The following is a 21783-nucleotide window of genomic DNA, read 5'->3' on the forward strand; positions in this document are numbered from 1 at the left end:
TGCTGTTTCAGGGAACTGCCTCCCGCATCAACCACCCACACCCAACCCCTTGCTTTAGGCTCTGCTTTTAGGTGGATCTAAACGGCTAAAACAGCCTGACCAGAGTTAACCTACCAGTTCCAGTTTAATAAGACCGGTTGGGATAGGAGAGCAACTTCTACCGGGAAAATTGGATAATCTTAGCTTAAAAGTAGATCCCTCCCCCCTCCACACCCCCACATTCAAGTTATGACTTCTGGATCCCTGGAAGGTTCCTACCAGCTGCTGAGATCTGGGGCAAACACACTCTGAGTATCTACAGCTCCCTAATGACAATTTCTAAAATATGTATGTATTCGAACGACATATCTACAACAGTGGCAAGTTAAGCATTTCAGTATTAATCACAGTTCCAGAATAACTACTGGTTTATTCTAGCACGCTATTTAGGTCAACTCCCAGATAAAGAAATTAAAGACAGTCCTGACCATTCACAGCCATTGGGGGGTGCCATACCTGGTCTGCCACTTTTCCATGGATTCTCCTCTCTCCCGAGGGAGGTAGCAGAACTGTTGGAATTCGTTAGCAAAGAGAATGCAATCATGACGGGCATCCCTCAGGAGGTTTCGCAATTTGTTATACTGTCTGGGACACAGAAGAGAAAGAGAAATCTGACACAGCAGGTACTCATCGACTGCCAGCTCTTGCTAAGGATCAAAGAAGATGAGGCATTTCAGGACAAAAGATTGATTATTTCAAACCCAAGAGACGTTTATGTCTATTGGCCTCGGCGTGGGTAGTACTATGGGGCTGTTGTTTCTCAATTTTGCCTGCCGGAATGTGCTCGATCACATTAATTAGCCTGTGGATCAATCACTCTGCCCTTTCCCCTTCTAGACGTGTGGCCATTTATTCAGTGATTACAAGACCCTGCCCCGCACAGCCCCCTCTTCAGAGGCTCGCGGAGGAGAGCAGGCAAAGCAGAGTTTGGCACTTTACTCTGGTACCTCGCTTTGTTCTAGAAACGGCAGTAGGCACTGGTACATTTTACTTTGTGCTGGCAGCCCCAGAAAAGTTCAGGTAACGGGAAGAAGTCTGGGGATTTATCTGTGAATTTTATTTACGCAGCCACCTCATTTACACGAATGACGGCTAGCTGCCATCTGTCAGACAACTAACAAAGTTTTCAGGTTTCTTCCAAACGGAGATCCTTCCGATAGTGCTAGCCAAAGTCTCTCGTCAAATCTGCACCTCATATGGGTCAGGATCTAAGATGATGTTTTTCTCTTCTTTTTCAGAAGGTGCTTTTCAATAGTCGAGGTGATATGAAATACAGAAAATGTTCACAGTTATCTTAAAGGAAGCCAATTGTTTACTTAAAAATGGACTGATATTGGGGCACCTGGGTGGCGCAGTCGGTTAAGCGTCCGACTTCAGCCAGGTCACGATCTCGCGTTCCGTGAGTTCGAGCCCCGCGTCAGGCTCTGGGCTGATGGCTCGGAGCCTGGAGCCTGTTTCCGATTCTGTGTCTCCCTCTCTCTCTGCCCCTCCCCCGTTCATGCTCTGTCTCTCTCTGTCCCAAAAATAAATAAAAAAAACATTGAAAAAAAAAATTAAAAAAAAAAAAAAGGACTGATATTAAACTAGATGTTAAATTAACATATAAATCACCCAAGGGAGATGATTGGCATTTAACATGTGTTCTTTGTTAAATGTTTGTTTATTTTCGGGAGGGACAGAGTGCAAGTGGGGGAGGTGCAGACAGAGAGGGAGACACAGAATCCATAGCAGGCTCCAGGTTCTGAGCTGTCAGCATGGGGCCCAACATGGGGCTCATATTCACGAGGTACGAGATCATAACCTGAAGACGAAGTCGGACGCTTAACCGACTGAGCCACCCAGGCGCCCCAAGATGTGTTTTAACATAATAAAATTTATGCTTTCCCATTCCTACCCGCAGCCCGCTGCCATGTTTTTTTAAAAAAATGAGTCTTTGGGCGCCTGGGTGGCTCAGTCGGTTAAGCATCCGACTTCGGCTCAGGTCATGATTTCGTGGTTCGTGGGTTCGGGCCCGATGTCAGGCTCTGTGCTGACAGCTCAGAGCCTGGAGCCTGCTTCGGATTCTGTGTCTCCCTCTCTCTCTGCCCCTCCCCCCCACTCACACTCTGTCTCTCTCCTTCTCTCAAAAATAAATAATGAACATTAAAATTTTTTTTAAATGAGTCTTTATATTTAAGCAAAGGCAGAACTCTCCAACTTCTCTTCTTTAAGTAAATGCTAATCACCAATATCTGTATCGTCTTAACACTTAATTAGAAAACAAGACACAGTGATTTTATTTTCTTAGTAATTCTAATTTTGAGCTATTTTAAAAAGAATCATCAAGTAATAGCACTTACACAATTTCATAATCAACAAAAGGATTCGGTGTCGTCGCTGTGAATGGCAGCTGTCCTTGACAGGATCCCACTTGTGCAAAGAAAAGCTGCCCCCCACCCCATCTCAGAAATGCCTGGAACGTCACTACCTGGTAGTCTTCCCACCTTCACAAAGATATATTTGAAGTCATTTTTAAAACCTCTTAGGATATGCACAGAGGAGTCTACACCACCCTGTTCCCAGTGCCCGTCCCTGCACAGTAGGAAGGTGAAAACTTTTTACTTTCTGCTGGACCCATTTCTGTAATGCACGAATTCTTCTAAAGGAGCGCTTATTTCTTACGCAATTAAGGATTTTAGAGGAGACTTCATAAACAACTGTAATTTATTATTTCAGAGACGACACTGAAAAAATACTGCCTATTTTTCCTGATCTTATCGTCCACAGTATTGGCGCCCTTTATCTACCCCTAATAAAGCACCTGGACTTAGTGCACTTTTTCGTTTACCAATTACCTTCTATATTGAAGGTCCTTCATTTAGCAAATATTGGCTGCATTCCTTCCCTTTTGTGCCACTGAGCGCCCTCAGGGGACACCATCTAAGCATCTCCTTTCTGTCCTTTGCCTGCGGTGGCCATGGCAAAATTACCATTCCTCAAGAAAATTAAACCAAGAACTACCCTATGACCCAGCAACTGCACTGCTGGGTGTATGCCCCAAAGGACTGAAGACAGGGTGTCAAGGACACATTCCTGTATCAGTGTTCGTGGCAGTATCATTCACGATAGCCAAAAGGAACCAAGGAAGCAACCGAAGGGTCCAACGACAGACGGATGCATAAACAAAATGCGGCATGTACACGCACGGGAATATTTTTCAGTCTTAAGAAAGGAAGTTCTGACGCAGGCTACAACATGAATGAACCGTGAAGACGTGATGCTAAGCGAAATAAGCCGGTTGCAAAAGGACGGACACTGTAAGATTCCACTTATATGAGGTAAGGTACTTAGTCTCGTTTATAGATGCAGGACGTAGAATGGTTGTTGCCAGGGGGCTAGGGGGAGAGGGAGGTAGGGAGTTAGTATTTAATGGGTGCAGAGTTTCAGTTTAGGGAGATGGAAAAAAGTTCTGGAGAGGACGGTGGTGATAGCTGCACGAAATGTGAATGTATTCAAGGCCACTGACCTATACACTGAAAAGCGGTGGGAGACTGGATGGCTCAGTTGGCTAAACATCTGACTCCTGACTGTGGCTCAGGTCATGATCTCAAAGTTTGTGGGTTCAAGTCCCACATTGGGCTGCACGCTGACAATGCGGAGATGCTTGGAATTTTCTCTCTCTCAAAATAAATAAACTTTAAAAAAGTGTTTAAAATGGTAAATCTTATGCCAAATACATCTACCACAATTTTAAAAAAACAGCTAGGCTAACTGGCAAAACAAAATAAAAACAAAAATCGGAACCACCCATTTCAGTGGGAGAAGTGCCATGACGGGGAGAGGTGCAGAGTGTAACAAGAACATGGGAGGGATGGGGGAGATGACATCTGAGATGAGAAAGGTGAGTGAGAGTTAGCCAGACAAAGGGCCAAGGGAGGAGAGAGGAGACAGAAAGTTCAGGATAGCAGACAGTGGTTCACATGCCCAAGAAATGTTTTCCAAATGCATAAATGAACTCACATCTCTTTGTGACAACAGTGGTCCAAATACAAAACAACAGTGTGTCAGAACAAACCCTGACATTTTCAAAACTCAGTTACAGTTTTGCTAGGCTCTGCACACATCCCCTGATTTGCTATCACACTTTATACATATATATATATATATATATATATTTTTTTTTTTAAATGTTTATTTATTTTGAGAAAGAGAGTACGTGTGCAGGGGAGGGGCAGGGAGAGGGAGAGAGGGAAAGAGGGAGGGGGGATAGAGAGAGAGAGAGAGAGAGAGAGAGAGAATCCCAAGCAGATTCTGTGCTGACAGCACCCCCGACATGGGTCTTGGGTCTTGAACTCACGAACCGTGAGATCGTGACCCGGGCGGAGATCAAGAGTTGGACGCTTAACTGACTGAGCCACCCAGGCGCCCCTGACACGTGCACTTAGGCCCGGGGATTCTCCAACCCTGTCCTCCTCAAAAACTGGTGTTCCACAAGCCAGACCCAGGTCGTTTACCAACAAATTAGAGGAATGACAATCCTTCCCCATGTTTAGCAGAATATGTAACTTCGCAAAAAAGAATTTTCTCAATGTAAAGTTTCACTCCCATATATTTTCCTTAGACTTGTAGGGCACGCTTCCATTTGTCAGCTACCTATCAGCAGGGTAAGACAAATGAACAAATGGCCCAAGAATATTAATGGGGAAAGCAGGAAATAGTGAATCACTCTGAGTGTGACAGTCAAGTTTTCTTATAGGCATGTGGGCTTATGGTTGTAATTTAATAGTGCACACACACAATATAGTCATATTTTTTTGCTAGTCAGGGCTGGTGGTGCATACGATGGGATTAGATATATGAGGACCCTGCACGGAGCCAGCAGATCACAGCGCCTTGAACAAGTTTAGCCTGAATGACAGGAGAACAGCAGTTTCAGAGAGTCACGTACAGTAAAATGATCTGAAGTTTTAAAAATTCCAGTCTCACAGAAGAACCCTAGTTTCCCTAGACTGGCTTAAACATTCCCCCAAATCTCTATTATTTAAACATCTCAAACAATTTCTTAGGGATATGGCTACACTTGCCTTCTTAAGATGGATTTTTGTACAGATGCAACATCCCCTCCCCCAGACTATATTCTCTGGGGGTTACGAGTGGGCGTCCCACAACCAGTCCAGGGATGTACAATGTTGTGTTTCTTCAAGCAGTTTTTGCAGAATCCTGCTAGGGTCTCAGAGGCTTACTTTCAGAGGTCCTTGAGTTTTTTAAGTTTTATTTATTTAAGTAAACTCTACACCCAACGTGGGGCTCAAACTCACAACCCCAAGATCGAGAGAGAGAGAGAGAGAGAGAGAGATCAATGCTCTTCTGATTGAGTCAGCCAGGCGCCCCAGAGTTTTTACAAGTAAGCTCTATGCCCAGTGTGGGGCTTGAACTCACAACCCCGAGATCAAGAGTCACATGTTCCACGGACTGAGCCAGTCAGATGCCCCTAGGTGGTAGTATTAAAACATTTTCAACGGAGTATATTTTGGACCATCTGATGTCCTCTAAACCGCACTGCCATTTGGAAGCCTCAAAGACAACCTCAAAGGAATGAGCCCCAGTCACACCCCTTTGGACCTCCCCCAGCACTCCCTCTTTCTATCTAGTTATGTAAACCAGAAACTCGGTGTCGGCCTTAACACCATCTTCTCTCTGACCTCACATATCCAACTCCACTAAGTTTTGTAGGTTTTCTTCAGCTTTCCTGAGATACAATTCATATACCATAAAATTAACCCTTTTCTTTTTTTTTTTTTTTTAATGTTTATTTATTTTTGAGAGAGACAGAGACAGAATGCAAGTGGGTTAGGGGCAGAGAGAGAGGGAGACACAGAATCCGAAGCAGGCTCCAGGCTCCGAGCTGCCAGCACAGAGCCCGATGCGGGGCTCGAACCCACGAGCTGTGAGATCACGACCTGAGCCGACGTCAGACGCTCAACCGACAGAGCCACCCAGGCACCCCTAAAATTAACCCTTTTAAAACATACAATTCAATTTAGTACAGTCACAGAGTTAGGCAACCATCACCACGAGGGCCAGACATTTTATTGCCCCCAAAAGAAACTGAGAGCCATTAAGCAATCATTCCCCATCCCCCTGCCCCTGGCAACCACTAGTCTATTTTCTGTCTCTTGGATTTACCGATTCCAGGCATTTCACATAAATGGAATCATAGAAAAATGACCTTTCATGTGGCTGGCTTCTTTTACTTAGTACAATATTTTCAAGGTTCATCGATGCTTGTAGCCTGTGTTGGTCCTTCATTCCTTTCATGGCTGAACAGTATTCCCTCGTATGGATAAACCATGCTTTGTGTAACCATTACCAGTTGATGGACATTTGAGCTGTTTCCACTTTGGGGGCTGTTATGAACACAGTTGCTATGAACATTTGTGCACAAATTTTGTGTGGATAGAGTTTCGGTTCTCTTGGTTACATACTTAGAGACTTCTACAGACTTTTACCTACTAAGATGCTGTTGGATATTTCTATTTCTGTCCATCTCTAAGCTACCAGCACCTCTCATGTGAACTAAAGTAATAGCTTCTCCACTGGCCCAGTCATCGTTTCTTTCCTTTTTTAAAAATTTTTTTTTAACATTTATTTTTGAGACAGAGAGAGACAGAGCATGAACGGGGGAGGGTCAGAGAGAGGGAGACACAGAATCTGAAACAGGCTCCAGGCTCTGAGCTGTCAGCACAGAGCCCAATGCGGGGCTCGAACTCACGGACCGCGAGATCATGACCTGAGCCGAAGTCGGCTGCTTAACCGACTGAGCCACCCAGGCGCCCCTCTTTCCCTTTTTTCAAGTTTTAAAAAAAAATTATCTTTGAGAGAGAGAGACACACAGAGAGAGAGAGAGAGAGGGAGAGCACCCATGAGCAGGTCGGGGGCAGAGACAGAGGGTGAGAAGGAGGGAATCCCTGCTGTCAGAGCAGGCCCCCCACGTGGGGCCCAAGCCCGTGAAGCTAGTGACCTGAGCCAAAATCAAGAGTCGGATGCTGAGACACCCAGATGCCCCCAGTCACTTTTTCAAAGTAGGAATCTGATCATATATATCGTCCCACCCTGCTTACAACCCTTCACCAACATCCCAGAGACTCATCCAAGCTGGGGCCTTTTTCGGTTCCTTGAGTGGGCCAAACCCCCCCTCCCCACACCCTGCACAGCAGCCCCCTCACCTGGAAAGCTTTTCTCCTTTCTCTCTCTGGTTTACTCCTACCCATCCCCTAGAGCCCAGGGTAGGCATCTCCCTCAGGAGCCTTTCCTCCCTAACTTAGGCTCTCCTGGAACCACGCACCTGTCTCTCAGGGCATCTATCACAGCTGTAGTCCCCCATCTGCATGATTATCTGAGTAGCACCTGTCTCCCCCTCAAGGCTGTGTCTGCTTTTGTTCATCACTGCATCCTCAGCGCTAGCACAAGTTTCTGGCACACACGGTCTCTCAGTATTTGTTGAATAAACGGATGGATGAATGCTGTGGACAAGACAGCCTCACAGAGTCATCAAATGATCCCTCACTGGGACGCCTGGGTGGTTCAGTCCGTTGAACAACCAACTCTTGATTTTGGCTCGGGTCATGATCTCATGGTTCGTGGGTTTGAGCCCCACGGTGGGCTCCGGGCTCATGGTGCCTAGCCAGGTCGGGATTCTCTCTCCCCCTCCCTCTCTCTCTGCCCCTCCTGTGTGCACGCATGCACGCGCGCGCGCTGCGCGCGCGCGCGCACACACACACACACACACACACACACACACACTCCCTCTCTCTCTCTCTCTCTCAAAATAAATAAATAAGCTTAAAAAAAAAAGAGAAATCCATCACTGAATAAGCATTTGAGGATTGCTGGATGGTAGAACATGTGATTATCCTCAACAATCAAAAACTCAACACTTTTTGATAATGCTTTATGTATTATGCTTCTGAGAATGGCCATTTTCTGCATTGATATTACTGAAATCAAAATACAAGATCACATTAAAGAACCAGGTAAGACGCTATGTCTTTTTATGGTTACACTCAACTCTGGTGATTTCATCTCAGTAAAACAATGTCATCTGTTGCATTAAATTAAAGTTCATTTGCAATCTTTTTATTTTGTAAATTTGTTTATTTAATATGAAGGTCTGGTTTGGGTTTAGGGCTGTAGCAAGTACTTAAGCGTGAGGACTTTACATCTAGATTTATGTTTAAACACGTTTAAGTAATAATGCAATCGAATAAATTAACACTGGGTGTCCATGAGAAAAAAGCCTATAAAAAGCCTTTTAGAAACAAACTCAGTAACATTACTCATGTTGAGTAATACTTATATTGAATGGTGAATTAGATCATTTGACCTCTTAGATCTTTTCCAATTATAATATTCTATAATTTCAGTATTTAAAAATTTTTTAAGTTTATTTTTTTTAATGTTTAATTATTTATTTATGTTGAGAGTGTGTGAGCAGGGGAGGAGTCGAGAGAGAGAGAGAATTACAAGCAGGTTCCACTCTGTAAGCACAGAGCCCGATGTGAGGCTTGATCTCACAAACTGTGAGATCATGACCTGAGCTGAAATCAAGAGTTGAACGTTTAACTGACTGAACCACCCAGGCGCCCCTAAGTTTATTTTTTGAGAGAGAGAGAGAGAGAGAGAGAGAGAGAGAGAGAGAGGCAGGGAGAGAATGCATGAGGGTACACAGGAGGTAGGGGCAGAGAGAGAAGGAGAGAGAGAGAATCCCAAGCAGGTTCAGGGCTGACAGCACAGAGCCCGATGTGGGGCTTGAACTCACAGAACTGTGAGATCACCACCTGAGCTGAAACCAACTGAGCCACCCAGGCACCCCTGTAATTCCAGTCTTATGTCATATACTGAGAAACTGTTGAGACTCTGAAGCTATAATGAAGGAATTCAGGAAGGGGCCCAAAGGAGAGAAAGCAAGGCATCCTTACACCAGACACTAGACCAACCAGGTATTTTTAATTGACAAAGCTTTTCTAAGCAATAATGTTCCTAAAAGTGTATCAAATAGAATGAATTATTTACTAGCATCTCAAAAATCTCCAAGGAAGAACTGAAAAACAGAACAAAATATTTTCCAACATTAAATGAAGCAAAACACCAGAGAGCCTCTGCTAGGCCACTTGCGATTAAATATAAAAAGTCCAAGGACAGGGCACCTGGGTGGCTCAGTCGTTTAAGTGTCCGACTTCGGCTCAGGTCATGAAATCGTGGTCTGTGAGTTCAAGCCCCACGTCGGGCTCTGTGCTGACAGCTCGAAGCCTGGACCCTGCTTTGGATTCCGTGTCTCCCTCTCTCTCTGCTCCTCCTCCCCCACTCAAGCTCTATCTCTGTCTCAAAAATGAATAAACGTTAAAAAAAACTTTTTTTTAATATAAAAAATAAAAAGTCCAATTACTTCTACCTAACGCTTTTGAAGTCTAAATTAATAAAGCAAATTCCCTGGCTCTTCCATAGTCAACGGTTGGGATCAATTATAAAGTTAGCTTTCAATATATGACACTCTCTAGGGCTCAGGTAATTTTGGTCATTTAGAGGTTTCAACCTGCTGGTTGCTTACCAGGGACACAAAGCACCAAGACCCAAACCTGCTGATTCCTTGTCCTGCCTCCTCTTTCTCTTCATCAGTTACGTCCAGCACCCTTGCTTTAGGACCAAGCTCAAACCTATTTCCTTCGGAGAGCTTTCGGGCTGAACCCTCACACCCTGTATTTACCTCTGCACTTTGTACAGTCTACATTAAATAATACTGCCTGGGTCTCAGGTGTGCCACCATTACCTTCTTGCATCTAACCCAACAAGACAACAGGTCTGTTGAGAGAGGGACTAATACAGTTGACCTTTGAACAACCTGGGTTTGAATTGTGGGGGTCCACTTCTATGTGAGGTTTTATTTTTTCAGTAAATATGATACAGCACTGTAAAGGTATTTATTTTGAGAAAGAGAGCAAGCAGGAGCAGGGGAGGAGCAGGGGCGGGGTGGGGGGGAGAGAGAGAATCCCAAGCAGGCTCCATGCTGTCAGTGCAGAGCCCAATGCAGGGCTTGAACTCACGAACCATGAGATCATGACCTGAGCCGACATCAAGAGTTGGAGGCTTAACTGCCTGAGCCACCCAGGCACCCCGTCCTTACAGTTTTCTTAATGTTTTCTTTTCTCTAGCTTACTTCATTTGCAAGAATACCGTATACAGGGGTGCCTGGGTGGCTCAGTCGGTTAAGCGTCCGACTTCGGCTCAGGTCACGATCTCACGGTCTGTGGGTTCGAGCCCCACGTTGGGCTCTGTGCTGACAGCTCAGAGCCTGGAGCCCGTTTCAGATTCTGTGTCTCCCTCTCTCTCTGCCCCTCCCCTGTTCATGCTCTGTCTCTGTCTCAAAAATAAACATTAAAAAAAATTAAAAAAAAAAAAGAAAAAGAATACCGTATACAATATAGAATATAACATACCAAACATACGTTAATCGGCTATTTATGTTACCAGTAAGGATTCTGGTCCACAGTAGGCTATTAAGTTTGAGGGAATCAGAAATATATATATATATATATATATATATATATATATATATATATATATATATATGGATTTTTGCCTGTGTAGGGGTCCATGCCTCTAATCCCCATGTTGTTCAAGAGTCAACTGTACTTCTTTTTGTACTCTATAAGGCCTGGAACTATGAGCTCAAAATGTGCTTACCAAATGGGAAAACCAAGATGTTGTCATATGGGCCTATTTCACAACTCCTCATCCTTTGTTTTCACATTTAGTATATTTAGAGACATGGTGGAAAAACAATAGTTTTTCATCAATTTAACGACTTTTGAAATGTCCAGGAGAAAAGACATTTAAATTCCAATGCTTTGCTTTTGCGTGTCCCAGGAATTGGTTTTTAAAACAACACTTAACATTAAAAATATTTTTGAAAACAGAAGCTGAAAAGCCTCAGCAGAGTGCGCGCAATCTGAATGATAGCCACAAATTGATTTTAGTAGCAGAAATTGAAATACGACACCTGGAGCAGCGTTCAAACCTGGATGTGTATAAACGTCTCTATCTGTGTGTCTGAACAAAATCAAGTTCAGGCTCATTTAAAAATATTCAACCTGAAAAATCTGCAATCCAGTCAATACGCTTTTTTTTGAACAGAGCATATAATGACAACCTATCATTTTCATATACAAATAAACACACTTTATCTTTTACCATCAACGTCTGAAGAAGCCACAACACTTAAAAAAGGATAAACACACAGTGTCTGCTTTCTAAATAACGAGGGGTGTTAAGAGGTTGGATGCATAATTCTAATATGGTGGTTCTAAGCAGTCTTCACGTTGAAATCATAAATCCTTTCCCAATGTTAAACGAAGCAAAATCATTTTTCAGATAATTGTTTAAAAGGTGAACAAACAATTCTTCTTCATTTAGGTACAAGGCAAGCCTTGTGGATGGATTTCAATCAGAGATCCTTTGTTTAGCAAATACAATTAGTATGGTTGGTAGTTTTACTAGTAATGTAAATATAAACCAAGTTACTTCTGGTTTCATTAAGTGCAATTTGTATCACAATAAACAGTTTAAAATTTAAAAATACAGCAGTACTCTTTCCCCTTCCCCCCAAAGTGTAGGCTTCTGAAAAACAATGTATTGAGCAACTAAATGCAAACCAAAAGCCAAGAATCTTAAATACCCATATGCTGGGGACACTGCAGTTTATTGATCTACAGTCAGAGCTCCTGGCCAGGTGTTGAAGCCGAAATATAAAATAACGTTACTGCCTTCCTCACCAGCAAAGAGAATACCAAATTAGTTCAAAAAGTCCCTTCAGACAAAATAATGAATTCCTCCAACAAAGGGACATTTTCTAAAGGGGAAAAGAAAAATACGCCATATAAAAATAAATAAATAAATAAATAATGTGAAATAGATACCTCCGGCCCCTTTGATGCTGCACAGTTTGACAAGCCGTTTGCATGAAAATAATTCCCTTCAACTCCGGAAACTCAAGGATCTCGAGGTAATCTTGAACAACTTTCCAATCTGGGATCATGTAATGAGTCACATCACTAGACAAGAGTTTCCCATCTGAAAACATAATTCAAAACGTAAGCGATTAGACGTTTGCAAGCCTGGCTTATTACTATTTCAAGGTCACGGTGCTCCAGTTTGCAAGATAACTTCCAGTCTTAACTACACCCTAAAGTTTTTGAAGGACATGACAAATCTACTTTGGTAGAGGCCCCAAGTTCAGGTAAATTCAGCATCTTCATTTTTCTGAAGCTGCGATGAGACTCAGCGTGCTGTGTGGCGTTGCCAGGGGTGCAGAAGATGACTAATTTTTAAAAAACCAGCAAATCCTCAGCACAACCTAAATATTTATTTATGTTAACTCACGGACATACTCGAATGGCATTCAAGTGGGGTCCTTCCAAATATACAAGTAAACCACTTGTTTATGCCTGGCAATTTCAAGCGGGTTCTGAATCAAGCTTGTGAACATGCTCGGAAGCCTCCAGGGGCCACAAAGCCGGAATCGACTGGAAAAGATGCTCAGTGCCAGCAAGGGCAGTGGTTAGGCTCTCCACCCGGCCCGCATCTCAGGGACCTGGTTCGCCAAGGTGTAAACGAAATGTTCACCTTAACCATAAACTGAGGATTCCAAATACTCGCTGGGAAGGACCCTCACGCCCCCCTCCCACCAGAGGGAAGAGAACCAGTAATCTCCCTCGTTAAATCGGCCACCCTTGCAGCTGAGAAAACAAGTGGGGGAAGGTGTAGCGCACGGCAGCTCCAAATCCAGCTTTCCCGTGACCTTCCTGTACAACGAGGGCCCAGACAATTCGCAAACCCTAGTGCAGAGGACTCTGCACTGGCCGAAAGTCTGAGGCATCTGGGCTGGCAGGTCAGAAAATTTGTGGGGAGTAAAAAGTGTCAAATGAGCGGCAGCAGGAGCTCTGGGCGCCCGCGCCGCGGGATGGCGCCCCACCTCGCGCCGTGGGCCCCGCAGCTCAGCACCCTCGCCCCATTTCACGATCTCGCGATCCTGGGGGCGCAGAAGAGGCCGGTTCCGGCGCCCACGGGCCCCTCGGAAAGCGCCGATCGCCGGGCCGCCGGGCTCTGGGCCCGGAAGTGGAGAGCCCCAGAAGCAGCGCGCCGCGGCCGTCGGGGCGGCTCCGGGGCCGCCGGGCCTCTCGCTCCGCACCCGCAGCCCCGCCGCCCGCCGGGCCCGAGTGCTGCTGCCTGGGCGGGCGGAGACCCGGCGGCCTCGCGCTCCGCCTCCTGCCGCGGCCCGGCGCCTCCCGGCGGACGGACGGCCCCGCCACCCTCGCTCCCGCCGCCCGGGGCTCTCCGCGCTGCGGCCCGGCCGGGACTCTGACCGTTGCGGCAGGTGGCGGGCTGCGGGCAGAGCGGGCTGTTGCAGGGCACGCTGGGCCGCAGGTAGTGCTCTCGCACGATCCGCAGCGTCCGGCCCTGGAAGGTCCTCAGGAGCAGCACCTTCTCCCGCTTCTGCAGCATGCCGGCGGTGCTCGGCGGGGGCACGGCTCCGGGCCCTGCGAGGCCGCCCCGAGCGAGCGGCCGGGAGGCGGCGGGCGAGGCGCGGCGCGGGCGGAAGCGAGGCCGCGGCTCGGGGCCCGCCCCCTCGGCCGGGCGGCCTGGTCTACGCGGGCTCCCGGGCACCCCTTGGTAGCCGCCGGAGCGCCCCGAGGGGCGCAGGAACCGCCCTAACGGCCACGTCCGGGGCTGAGAGCTGGAGGAGCCCCGCGGCAGGCGTGCTCCAGCCCCGGCAGGCTACAGCAGCCCCGCCTCAGTTTCTCCCCTGCCTACCGTTGCCTGGGGGCTGGGAAAGGTGGAAACCGCCCAAAACACTTAGATATAAGATCTGTGGAATATCTGGAAGCTAGTTTAAAGCCTGGTGAAGAAAGATTTGGTGCAACTCTGAAGGGTTATCAGACCCCCGGGGCCATACAGGAATGGGAGCTACGGAGGGGGTAATTATTAGTGTTTTCTCTTGGTTGGTCTTGCTTTCCAAAAAGAGCTAAAAGATTGAGCGAATAAGCCAGCAACCCTGCCAGCCCAGCATTTTTCCCCCTTAAAAAGTCGTATTTATTTTTAATTTCATGTATTTTTAATCCCTATAAAAATTCAAATAATGCAGATAAAATGAAAACCAATCCATTTCCTTGAGGTAAACACTTATCTATTCAATCCCAGCTTTAGGGCATTTGCAGCCTCTGGCAAAGGAATTCTCCTTTAAACTTGGAGATTCACAGTTTGTTCTGGGATCGCACACTCTTCGTTGGGTAGAAGCCACTGTTCTTCCACGCACTCAGCGAAGACTTATGAACTGTACCAAAAGCATGGCATACAAGCATCCCATGTAATTTCCACAAGTCAACGGAGTCAGGCATTATTACTCCCATTTTACAGATGATGAGACAGGAGTAGGAAGGTTAAGTGGCCAAGGTTACCCAGTTATTAAGTGGTAGAATCAATACTCAAACCAAGAACTGGCTGAATCCAAAGCAGGCTCTTAACTCATTACTGTGTTATTCACAGATGAATAAAATATAGCTCTTGTATCTAAGGACTTTACAGTCTCCTTCTTGAGCTCTAGTTAAGGCGGTTTAACCAGCCGGCTGGGAACATTAGCGCTTCCTATTGTTAAAAAAAAATTCAAGTAAATGTAAAGATCAAATTGGCTGTATTTTAAGGATTTATGAATCACACAGCATCCCATCTAGCAAACAGAAAAGGAGCTCTGAGGAGCTGTACAAAATGGAAGGGTTTTTAGGACAAAGGGAAGTGGAAAAGGAAGTTCTGAACAAAGAGTGGATTGTTTCCGGCAAGGTTACCTTCCCTTGGAGGAAGAGTTGGGGGATCAATCATGCGGAACACCTCACTAGAGTGGATCAAATAATTCCAGAAAGACTGGCTAAGGGCACATTCCTGGGAGAGGCAGAGACCAATTAAGTCTTGGTTTGTTGTCCTGGGGGCAGTTTGGGGCCTATTGTTCCTTTCTTTTTTTTCCCCCTCTTCCCTCTCAAGTGAAACATGTGATCAAAATTGAAGCCATTAGCGCATGCTCTGTGCTTCTCACAGCTTTTGCTGATCCTCTGTGTGATTTTCACAGGTTGGGATGGTTTTTTTTTGCTGGATCTCTGTGGTAGTCACAGGTCATGACTCCAGGTTCACAGTTTTCTAGATGGTCGTTTCCTTCACTCCTTTTCTGGCCTTCTGGTCTTAGGGAGATCATTTGCTTGGTGGTTAGTCGCTGTTACACCTGCGTTTAAAGCTTTGGAGGGAACATAGTGTACTAGGGAGACCACTGTGATTATTATGAGCAGAATAATTCCCAGTGTTTGGAGTGCACTTTGGAGCCATGGTCCCCAAGACCCAACCCAGTCAAAATCAAGTAAGTCAAAGAAAAACCAATCGCATTGAAGCAGGCACCTTTTAAAGCCAAATGGCATGTATAGTGATCTTTAAAAAAAAAAATAATGTTTTATTTATTTTTGAAAGAGAGAGAGAGACAGACAGAGTATGAGCAGGGGTGGGGGGTGGGCAGACAGAGAGGGAGACACAGAATTCGAAGCAGGCTCCAGGCTCTGAGCTGTCAACACAGAGCCCAGTGTGGGGCTTGAACTCAGGAACCCTGAGATCATGACCTGAGCTGCAAGTCAGAGACTTAACTGAGCCTCCCAGGTGCCCCAATTTATGTAACTGTTACTTATGTAACTGTTTCAACTTCTCCTCAAGCCTTAATCCAGTACAGCAGGTGGTCCTGGTGGCCACAGCACAGATGACTTCTTGCTCAGCTGAAAGAGTACTGAGGTCTATCTTATTATCAAAAACAACCTTGGCCGCAGAGTCTAGGGATTTTTGTTGGGCAGCTTTTGTCTTAGCACATGCTGCAATATTTTCAAGAGTTAAGGAGAGGTCCCTGATCATACTCTTATTCCCATTTATTCCTAGTCAAGGAAGTAGGGCCCTGTGAAAGGAAGCAAATCCTGAATCTTGAAAGTTTCTTAGAAGGTCCTTTCTAGGGGCGCCTAGGTGGCTCAGTCGGTTAAGCGGCCGACTTCAGCTCAGGTCATGATCTCACAGTCCGTGAGTTCGAGCCCCGCATCGGGCTCTGTGCTGACAGCTCAGAGCCCGGAGCCTGTTTCAGATTCTGTGTCTCCCTTTCTCTGACCCTCCCCCGTTCATGCTCTGTCTCTCTCTCTGTCTCAAAAATAAATAAACGTTAAAAAAAAAAAAGGTCCTTTCTAAGTTGACAATGTAAATTCAGGGGAGTGGGGTGACTTAGTTTGAATGTAAATGGTTAGAGGCACAGTTAGGTACCCTAAGAGCTATTACCCAACTCTGTGTCAGCCATCTAGGAATTCAGAGCCCCAAGGAGGATGAGAACCACCACAGACAAAGATAAACCATGTTGGGGCACAAAGCATTCTTGTTAAGGTGATACCATCAATGGATTCACCCACAGGGATTGTTGCATTTGCCTGTTCAAGCCAGAACTCGGTTGGGTTTTCAGTGTATTTGGGAAGTAAATCTCCTAGCACAAAGCAGTTGTTCTAAATACCTCGTAAAGATGGGTGCTGCCGGTGAGGTCTTTTTGTGACTAGGGACAGATCTGAGTTAGGTAATCATGGGAGTGTGGGTGTGCAAATGTATTGAGATTTACATAGGTACTTGTGTCTGCTTGGGTAAAACAGTTATCATTGGTGAAAAGTAAAAACAAGGCACTAGATTTCTGGCCATTTGAGTGGAACTTGATAAGAGACTTCTAAGGCAGGAAGTGGGGGGTGGCGTCTATCGTTGTAGTGACATTGGGAATAGAAGAGAAATTGGTCATAGGAATGACCATGGGGGTTTCTAGCATCATGGACAGATTGGAGTTTTTGATGAGAAATTCAACAGTTTGAAAGGTTACCCTCCTTAGGAATGGTCTGGGAGATACAGATGATGGCACAGGCAATGCCAGAGTAATGGAAATAAAAAGAAAGGATTTCATGTTTATTTAAAATATGAAGTCTTTGGGGTGCCTGGGTGGCTCAGTCGGTTAAGTGTCCGACTTCGGCTCAGGTCACGATCTGGCGGTATGTGAGTTCGAGCCCCGCGTCGGGCTCTGTGCTGACTGCTCAGAGCCTGGAGCCTGTTTCAGATTCTGTGTCTGCCTCTCTCTCTGACCCTCCCCCGTTCATGCTCTGTCTCTCTCTGTCTCAAAAAAAAAATAAACGTTAAAAATAAAATAAAATAAAATAAAATAAAGTCTTTATCTGGCATCTTGGGTGAAAGCAGTCTACTCAATGGAAGCTACTTGTCTTTCTCACCAGTTTGATTTGGAAGTTTCCAGTATCTGCCTAGGATCAGATGTCACATGGAGCCTTCTTTACCTGTGAGATGTACACCCAACCCTCAATGCCTTCTGGTTTCACATCAGTGTCAAGAGCACTTGGTCAGGTCCCTTCTTCTTTTTTATTTTAAGTTTATTTATTTTTGAGAGAGAGAGAGTGCACACAGGGCAGAGAGGGGGAGAGAGAATCCCAAGCAGTTTCTGCACTGTCAGTGTGGAACCTGATGCAGGGCTTGATGTGGGGCTCGATGTGGGGTTCAATGGGCTTGAACTCACCACCCGTGAGATCATGACCTGAGCCGAAACCAAGTGTTGGATGCTTGACTGACTGAGCCACCCAGGCACCCTGGTAAGGTCCCTTCTCAGAATTCAAGAACTGTCTTCTAATGACATTTCCAGAATACCTAGACAGCAAGCTCCAGACTGTGACGGGCAGGACCCTTTGAACTGGGATCTTGGAAAGCTTCTTTAACCTGTTGATGACAGGCTTTAGCCTAAGACTTGAAAGATTTACAGTAACTGGTCATACTAGCATGAGGTAAGGGATCAGCAGAAAGTTGTATACCAATAAATGTTGGTTGACCGGTGACTGTCTTATGTGGGCTGAGTTTATGTTTCCCAAAGGCGGTCTGCAAGTACTCAGCAAGACCAGAGGCAATACTGAGGCCAACAGAATCCAGGAGTTTCAGCAAGTTTAGAGATTTTTAAGTTTGAAGATCCCATTCATTCTCTCGACCTTGCCTGATGATTGAGCGTGATAGGAACTATGATAATTCCAAGAGGTTGGTAAGGTTTTTGTTAAAGCTTGTAGTTTTGCCCTGAAATGGGTGCCTTGATCACTGGAGATTGTGGAAGTTATACCCCAAGTGGGAAACATGTTTTCTAATTTCTTTGCCACTGTGAGGGGATCTGCCTTGCGGCAGGGTAAGGCTTCAACCCATCCGGAAAACGCACAGACAATAACAATGACGCATTGATAACCTATACTAGGTGGCAGTTGAATGAAGTCCAGCTGTGGATGCTTAAAGGGTCTCAACAAAGGAGTTTTGAGGCCTCTGGGAATGAAAATAGTTTTTCCAGGATCAGGCATTGGTGGTGAACCATTTTTGCAGTTTTGTAGAAGTCTCGCCACACATGTTTACTTGTAATATAAATCCCTTTAGTTGCTCCTTGGTGGGTGAAGGAGTGCAAAATCAGAAAAATGGGATTTGCCAGGGAGCAAGGAAGAACCAAGTGGCTGTCTTGGGTGCCCCGTAGCCCCATCGGTGCATTTAATCTACAACCATTGTTTACCCTTTCTGGTCTCTGATTCAGGAGGCAGATGGTAGCCACGTTGTACTTAAGAAATCAAGATGGCAGAAGTCTCGCAATGAGGGGTCGGGAGCAGAATGGATTTTACACACACATGCCACAACCTCTACAGAGTCTGTTGCTACTGCCCTCGCATGGAAATCAGCCAGGGCATTTCCGGATGCCCAGGTTCCGTCTTTTCATGCCTCAGTTTTGATGGCAGCGATTTCGGAGGATAAGAGAATAGCGGTCAGAAGTCATTTACTTGTTGTACACTTTCTTAAAAACAATGTTTATTTATTTATTTTGGGAGAAAGCGTGTGTGGGGGGAGGAGAAGAGAAAGGGAGAGAGAGAATCCCAAGCAGGCTGTGCGCTGTCAGTGCAGAACCTGACCTGAGACTTGATCCCGTGAACTGTGAGATCATGACCTGAGCCGAAACCAAGAGTCGGACACTTAACCTACTGAGCCACCCAGGCACCCCTCCTTCTTGTACATTTTTGACTGCCCCCCCCCCAAGATGTAGGAAAACCCCTTTGTTTCCATAACATCTCCAAATCATGGATGACCCCCAAAGGCATACCGGCTATCAGTATAAATGTTAACAATTCGTCCTTTTGATAACTGGCTTGCTCCGGTAAGGGCCTGGAGCCCTGCTGGATGGATTTAGCTTGTGGCAAATTCTCTCTTTCAAGGAGCTCACATTGGATAGTAACAGCATATCCAGCTTGGAAAATCCCTTTCTCATTTTGATAGTATGACTCAGCAGCAAACGAAATGAGATCAGGATTAGTCAAAGTGGTGTCTTGCGAAGCAGGATGCAGGTGTCACGAGATGGGATGTCCCTACCTCACAGTCACGGGGCTCACCTTCATCAGGCAGAGAGGTTGTAGATTAAGGACATTGCAACATTTAAGATGTAAATTAGGTCGTGAAAGCGGAAGGCTCTCGGAGGAGGAGTCCGCTTGCACAGCAATGTTCAGTCAATCCAGAGTTAAGAAGATTTAGGGCAGCCTGTCAAGTATGTAAATAAATGGCATGTCCTAAGGCTTCTGTGAACTTTGTAGCTGAGGCTATAGCCTTAAGGCAGTCGGGATGGGTGGAGAGCCATGGAGTCCAGCTGTCTGCTATCCCAGGAAGCGGGTCTGTTTATTGCCATGTTCTCGCATAAGCATTTCCAGGGCTTGGTTTTCTCTTTCAGGCACAAAATAAGGTGAAGGGTTTTGAATAGACACAGAGATCTAAGGCACATGATTCTCGTAGTGCTTGTTTTAGTCCTATCAAGGCCTGCTCATGTTTATCCTCCCAAGGCAGGGGTTCAGGGACTGACACTTCAGTAAGTTCCCGGTGTGGGGAAGCCAAGAGAGGGAAATTAGGCACCCGTGCTCTACGATAGCCAGCCAGGCCTGAGATCCAAGAACTGTAAAGAGTAAGAGTAGGAGGCAATAGATATTGGCTCTTAGGGTCTGCAGGGCTGAACAAAAGTCTACAGCAGAGAACCGCCCTGAGGCAGCTGGAACTCGCGACAAAAGGGTGTTTGGGTTTGGGAACGCTGGGAAACAGGGAATAACTGTCTTGTTTGTTTGTTTGTTTGTTTGTTTTAAAGATTCTATTTTTTGAGTGATCTCTACGCCCACCGCGGTACTCAAACTCACGACCTTGAGATCAAGAGTCGCATGCTCCACGGATTGAGCCAGCCAGGGGCCCTGAATAACTACCTTGCTAATACTTCTCAAGTCCCGGACAAATTGCCATCTTCCCTCTCAGTTTTCTGGACTGACACGATTGGCACATTACAGGGGTTGGTCCAAGAAGTGAGTGTGAGGCCTTGGATGGCCTCAAATTTTAGTGGATATTGAGGCAATTGGGGCAGAGGTTTAGTTATATCTGAATTTTTATAGGCTCTGAACTTTTTATTCTCCTAATGTCAGTATTAGAAGCAGCCCGCAGATTTTGGGGCACCTTGATTACATCAGGGGACTTTGTTGAAATTCTTCCTCGTCAGTGTCAAGGACCTTGTAGGGAACATAAAAGATCAGGTTCAAGTTGGTCAGGGAATGCTAAGGTGAGGTCTCCAATGGAGGCAAAATGTCTTATCCCTTTTAATTTAGAAAGGAGATCTCTACCTCATAGATTAACTGGGCCTGAATCACATAGAAAAAAGGGATGTTTTCAGCGAAAGGTCACAGAGTCATTTGTACTGCTTGAGATAGAAACTCTCTCTGAATTTTATTAGATACCCTTACTATGGAAACCTTCTTTTCACTCGGAGGGATTTATTGTCCTAGGAGAGTGGGGTTTAAAATAGAAAGTGTAGCACCAGTAGCTACCAGAATTTGGCAAGACTTCCCATCAGTTTTCATTTTAGTTTCCCATAGGCTGCTTAAAGGGATTACTGGGAGCAGTTTATCGGAGGGGCCCTTGGAGTCCCATCAACTCTGGGAAGGGACCATATGGGGGCCTTCTTTGGGGGCAGATATGGGGGCATTTGAGCTGATGTGGAAGAATCTGTATCAGGCCTTGGAGTCCCAGGTGGTTACAATTGAGACATTGATTTCCAGCCCCGTGTTTTGGTAACGGACCCCTAGGAGGGTGTAATGCTGGAGGCCCGTGTTTTAGGTCTCTGCCCTTGGAGCTGTTGTGGCTGTAAGGCCCATGGTTTGGTGAACTTTTGTTTATGGTCTCACTTCAAAGTCCTTTCAAAGTGCTCGGCTGTGGTCATGACTGTCAGTCAAACTGGTGGCTTCCCATCCTATTTCCTGTGTTTTTTTATCAATCTACCGATCTCAAGAGATAATCCATTTGTAAATAGGGCAGCTAGAGCGGGTTGTGTGGCCTAGTTTATTGTCGGGAAGCTGGAAGCTGTAGGAAGAGAGCTGCCACATGGGCTTTAATGTCTGCCATAGGTGGGGTGCCTGGGTGGCTCGGTCGGTTAACCATCCGACTTCCACTCAGGTCACGATCTCGCGGTCTGTGGGTTCGAGCCCCGCATCAGGCTCTGCGCGGACAGCTCAGAGCCTGGAGCCTGCTTCGGATTCCACGTCTCCCTCTCTCTCTGCCCCTCCCCCATTTGCACTC

At 45.9% G+C, this 21783-nt stretch overlaps 1 protein-coding gene across 2 annotated transcripts in view; it reads right to left on the reverse strand.

Moving 5' to 3' along the window:
- DIS3L (DIS3 like exosome 3'-5' exoribonuclease) overlaps positions 1–13674 on the reverse strand; it is a 34248-nt gene extending 20574 nt beyond the window's left edge. The window contains exons 1-3 of one of the 2 annotated variants that reach the window (XM_019441719.2): positions 13437–13674; positions 11991–12144; positions 496–624 (exon numbers count right to left, since the gene is read on the reverse strand). In XM_019441719.2, the coding sequence (XP_019297264.2) occupies positions 496–624; positions 11991–12144; positions 13437–13575 (422 nt within the window). In that variant the 5' untranslated portion in view covers positions 13576–13674. Of the gene's footprint in view, positions 1–495; positions 625–11990; positions 12145–13045; positions 13253–13436 lie in introns of those variants that run through there. The other variant, XM_019441721.2, reaches the window with a different exon arrangement.
- Between the last annotated feature and the right edge of the window lie 8109 nt (positions 13675–21783).

Source organism: Panthera pardus, unplaced genomic scaffold, assembly GCF_024362965.1.
Source record: "Panthera pardus isolate Hobbes unplaced genomic scaffold, ASM2436296v1 HiC_scaffold_24, whole genome shotgun sequence".
NCBI classification, from domain to species: domain Eukaryota; kingdom Metazoa; phylum Chordata; class Mammalia; order Carnivora; family Felidae; genus Panthera; species Panthera pardus.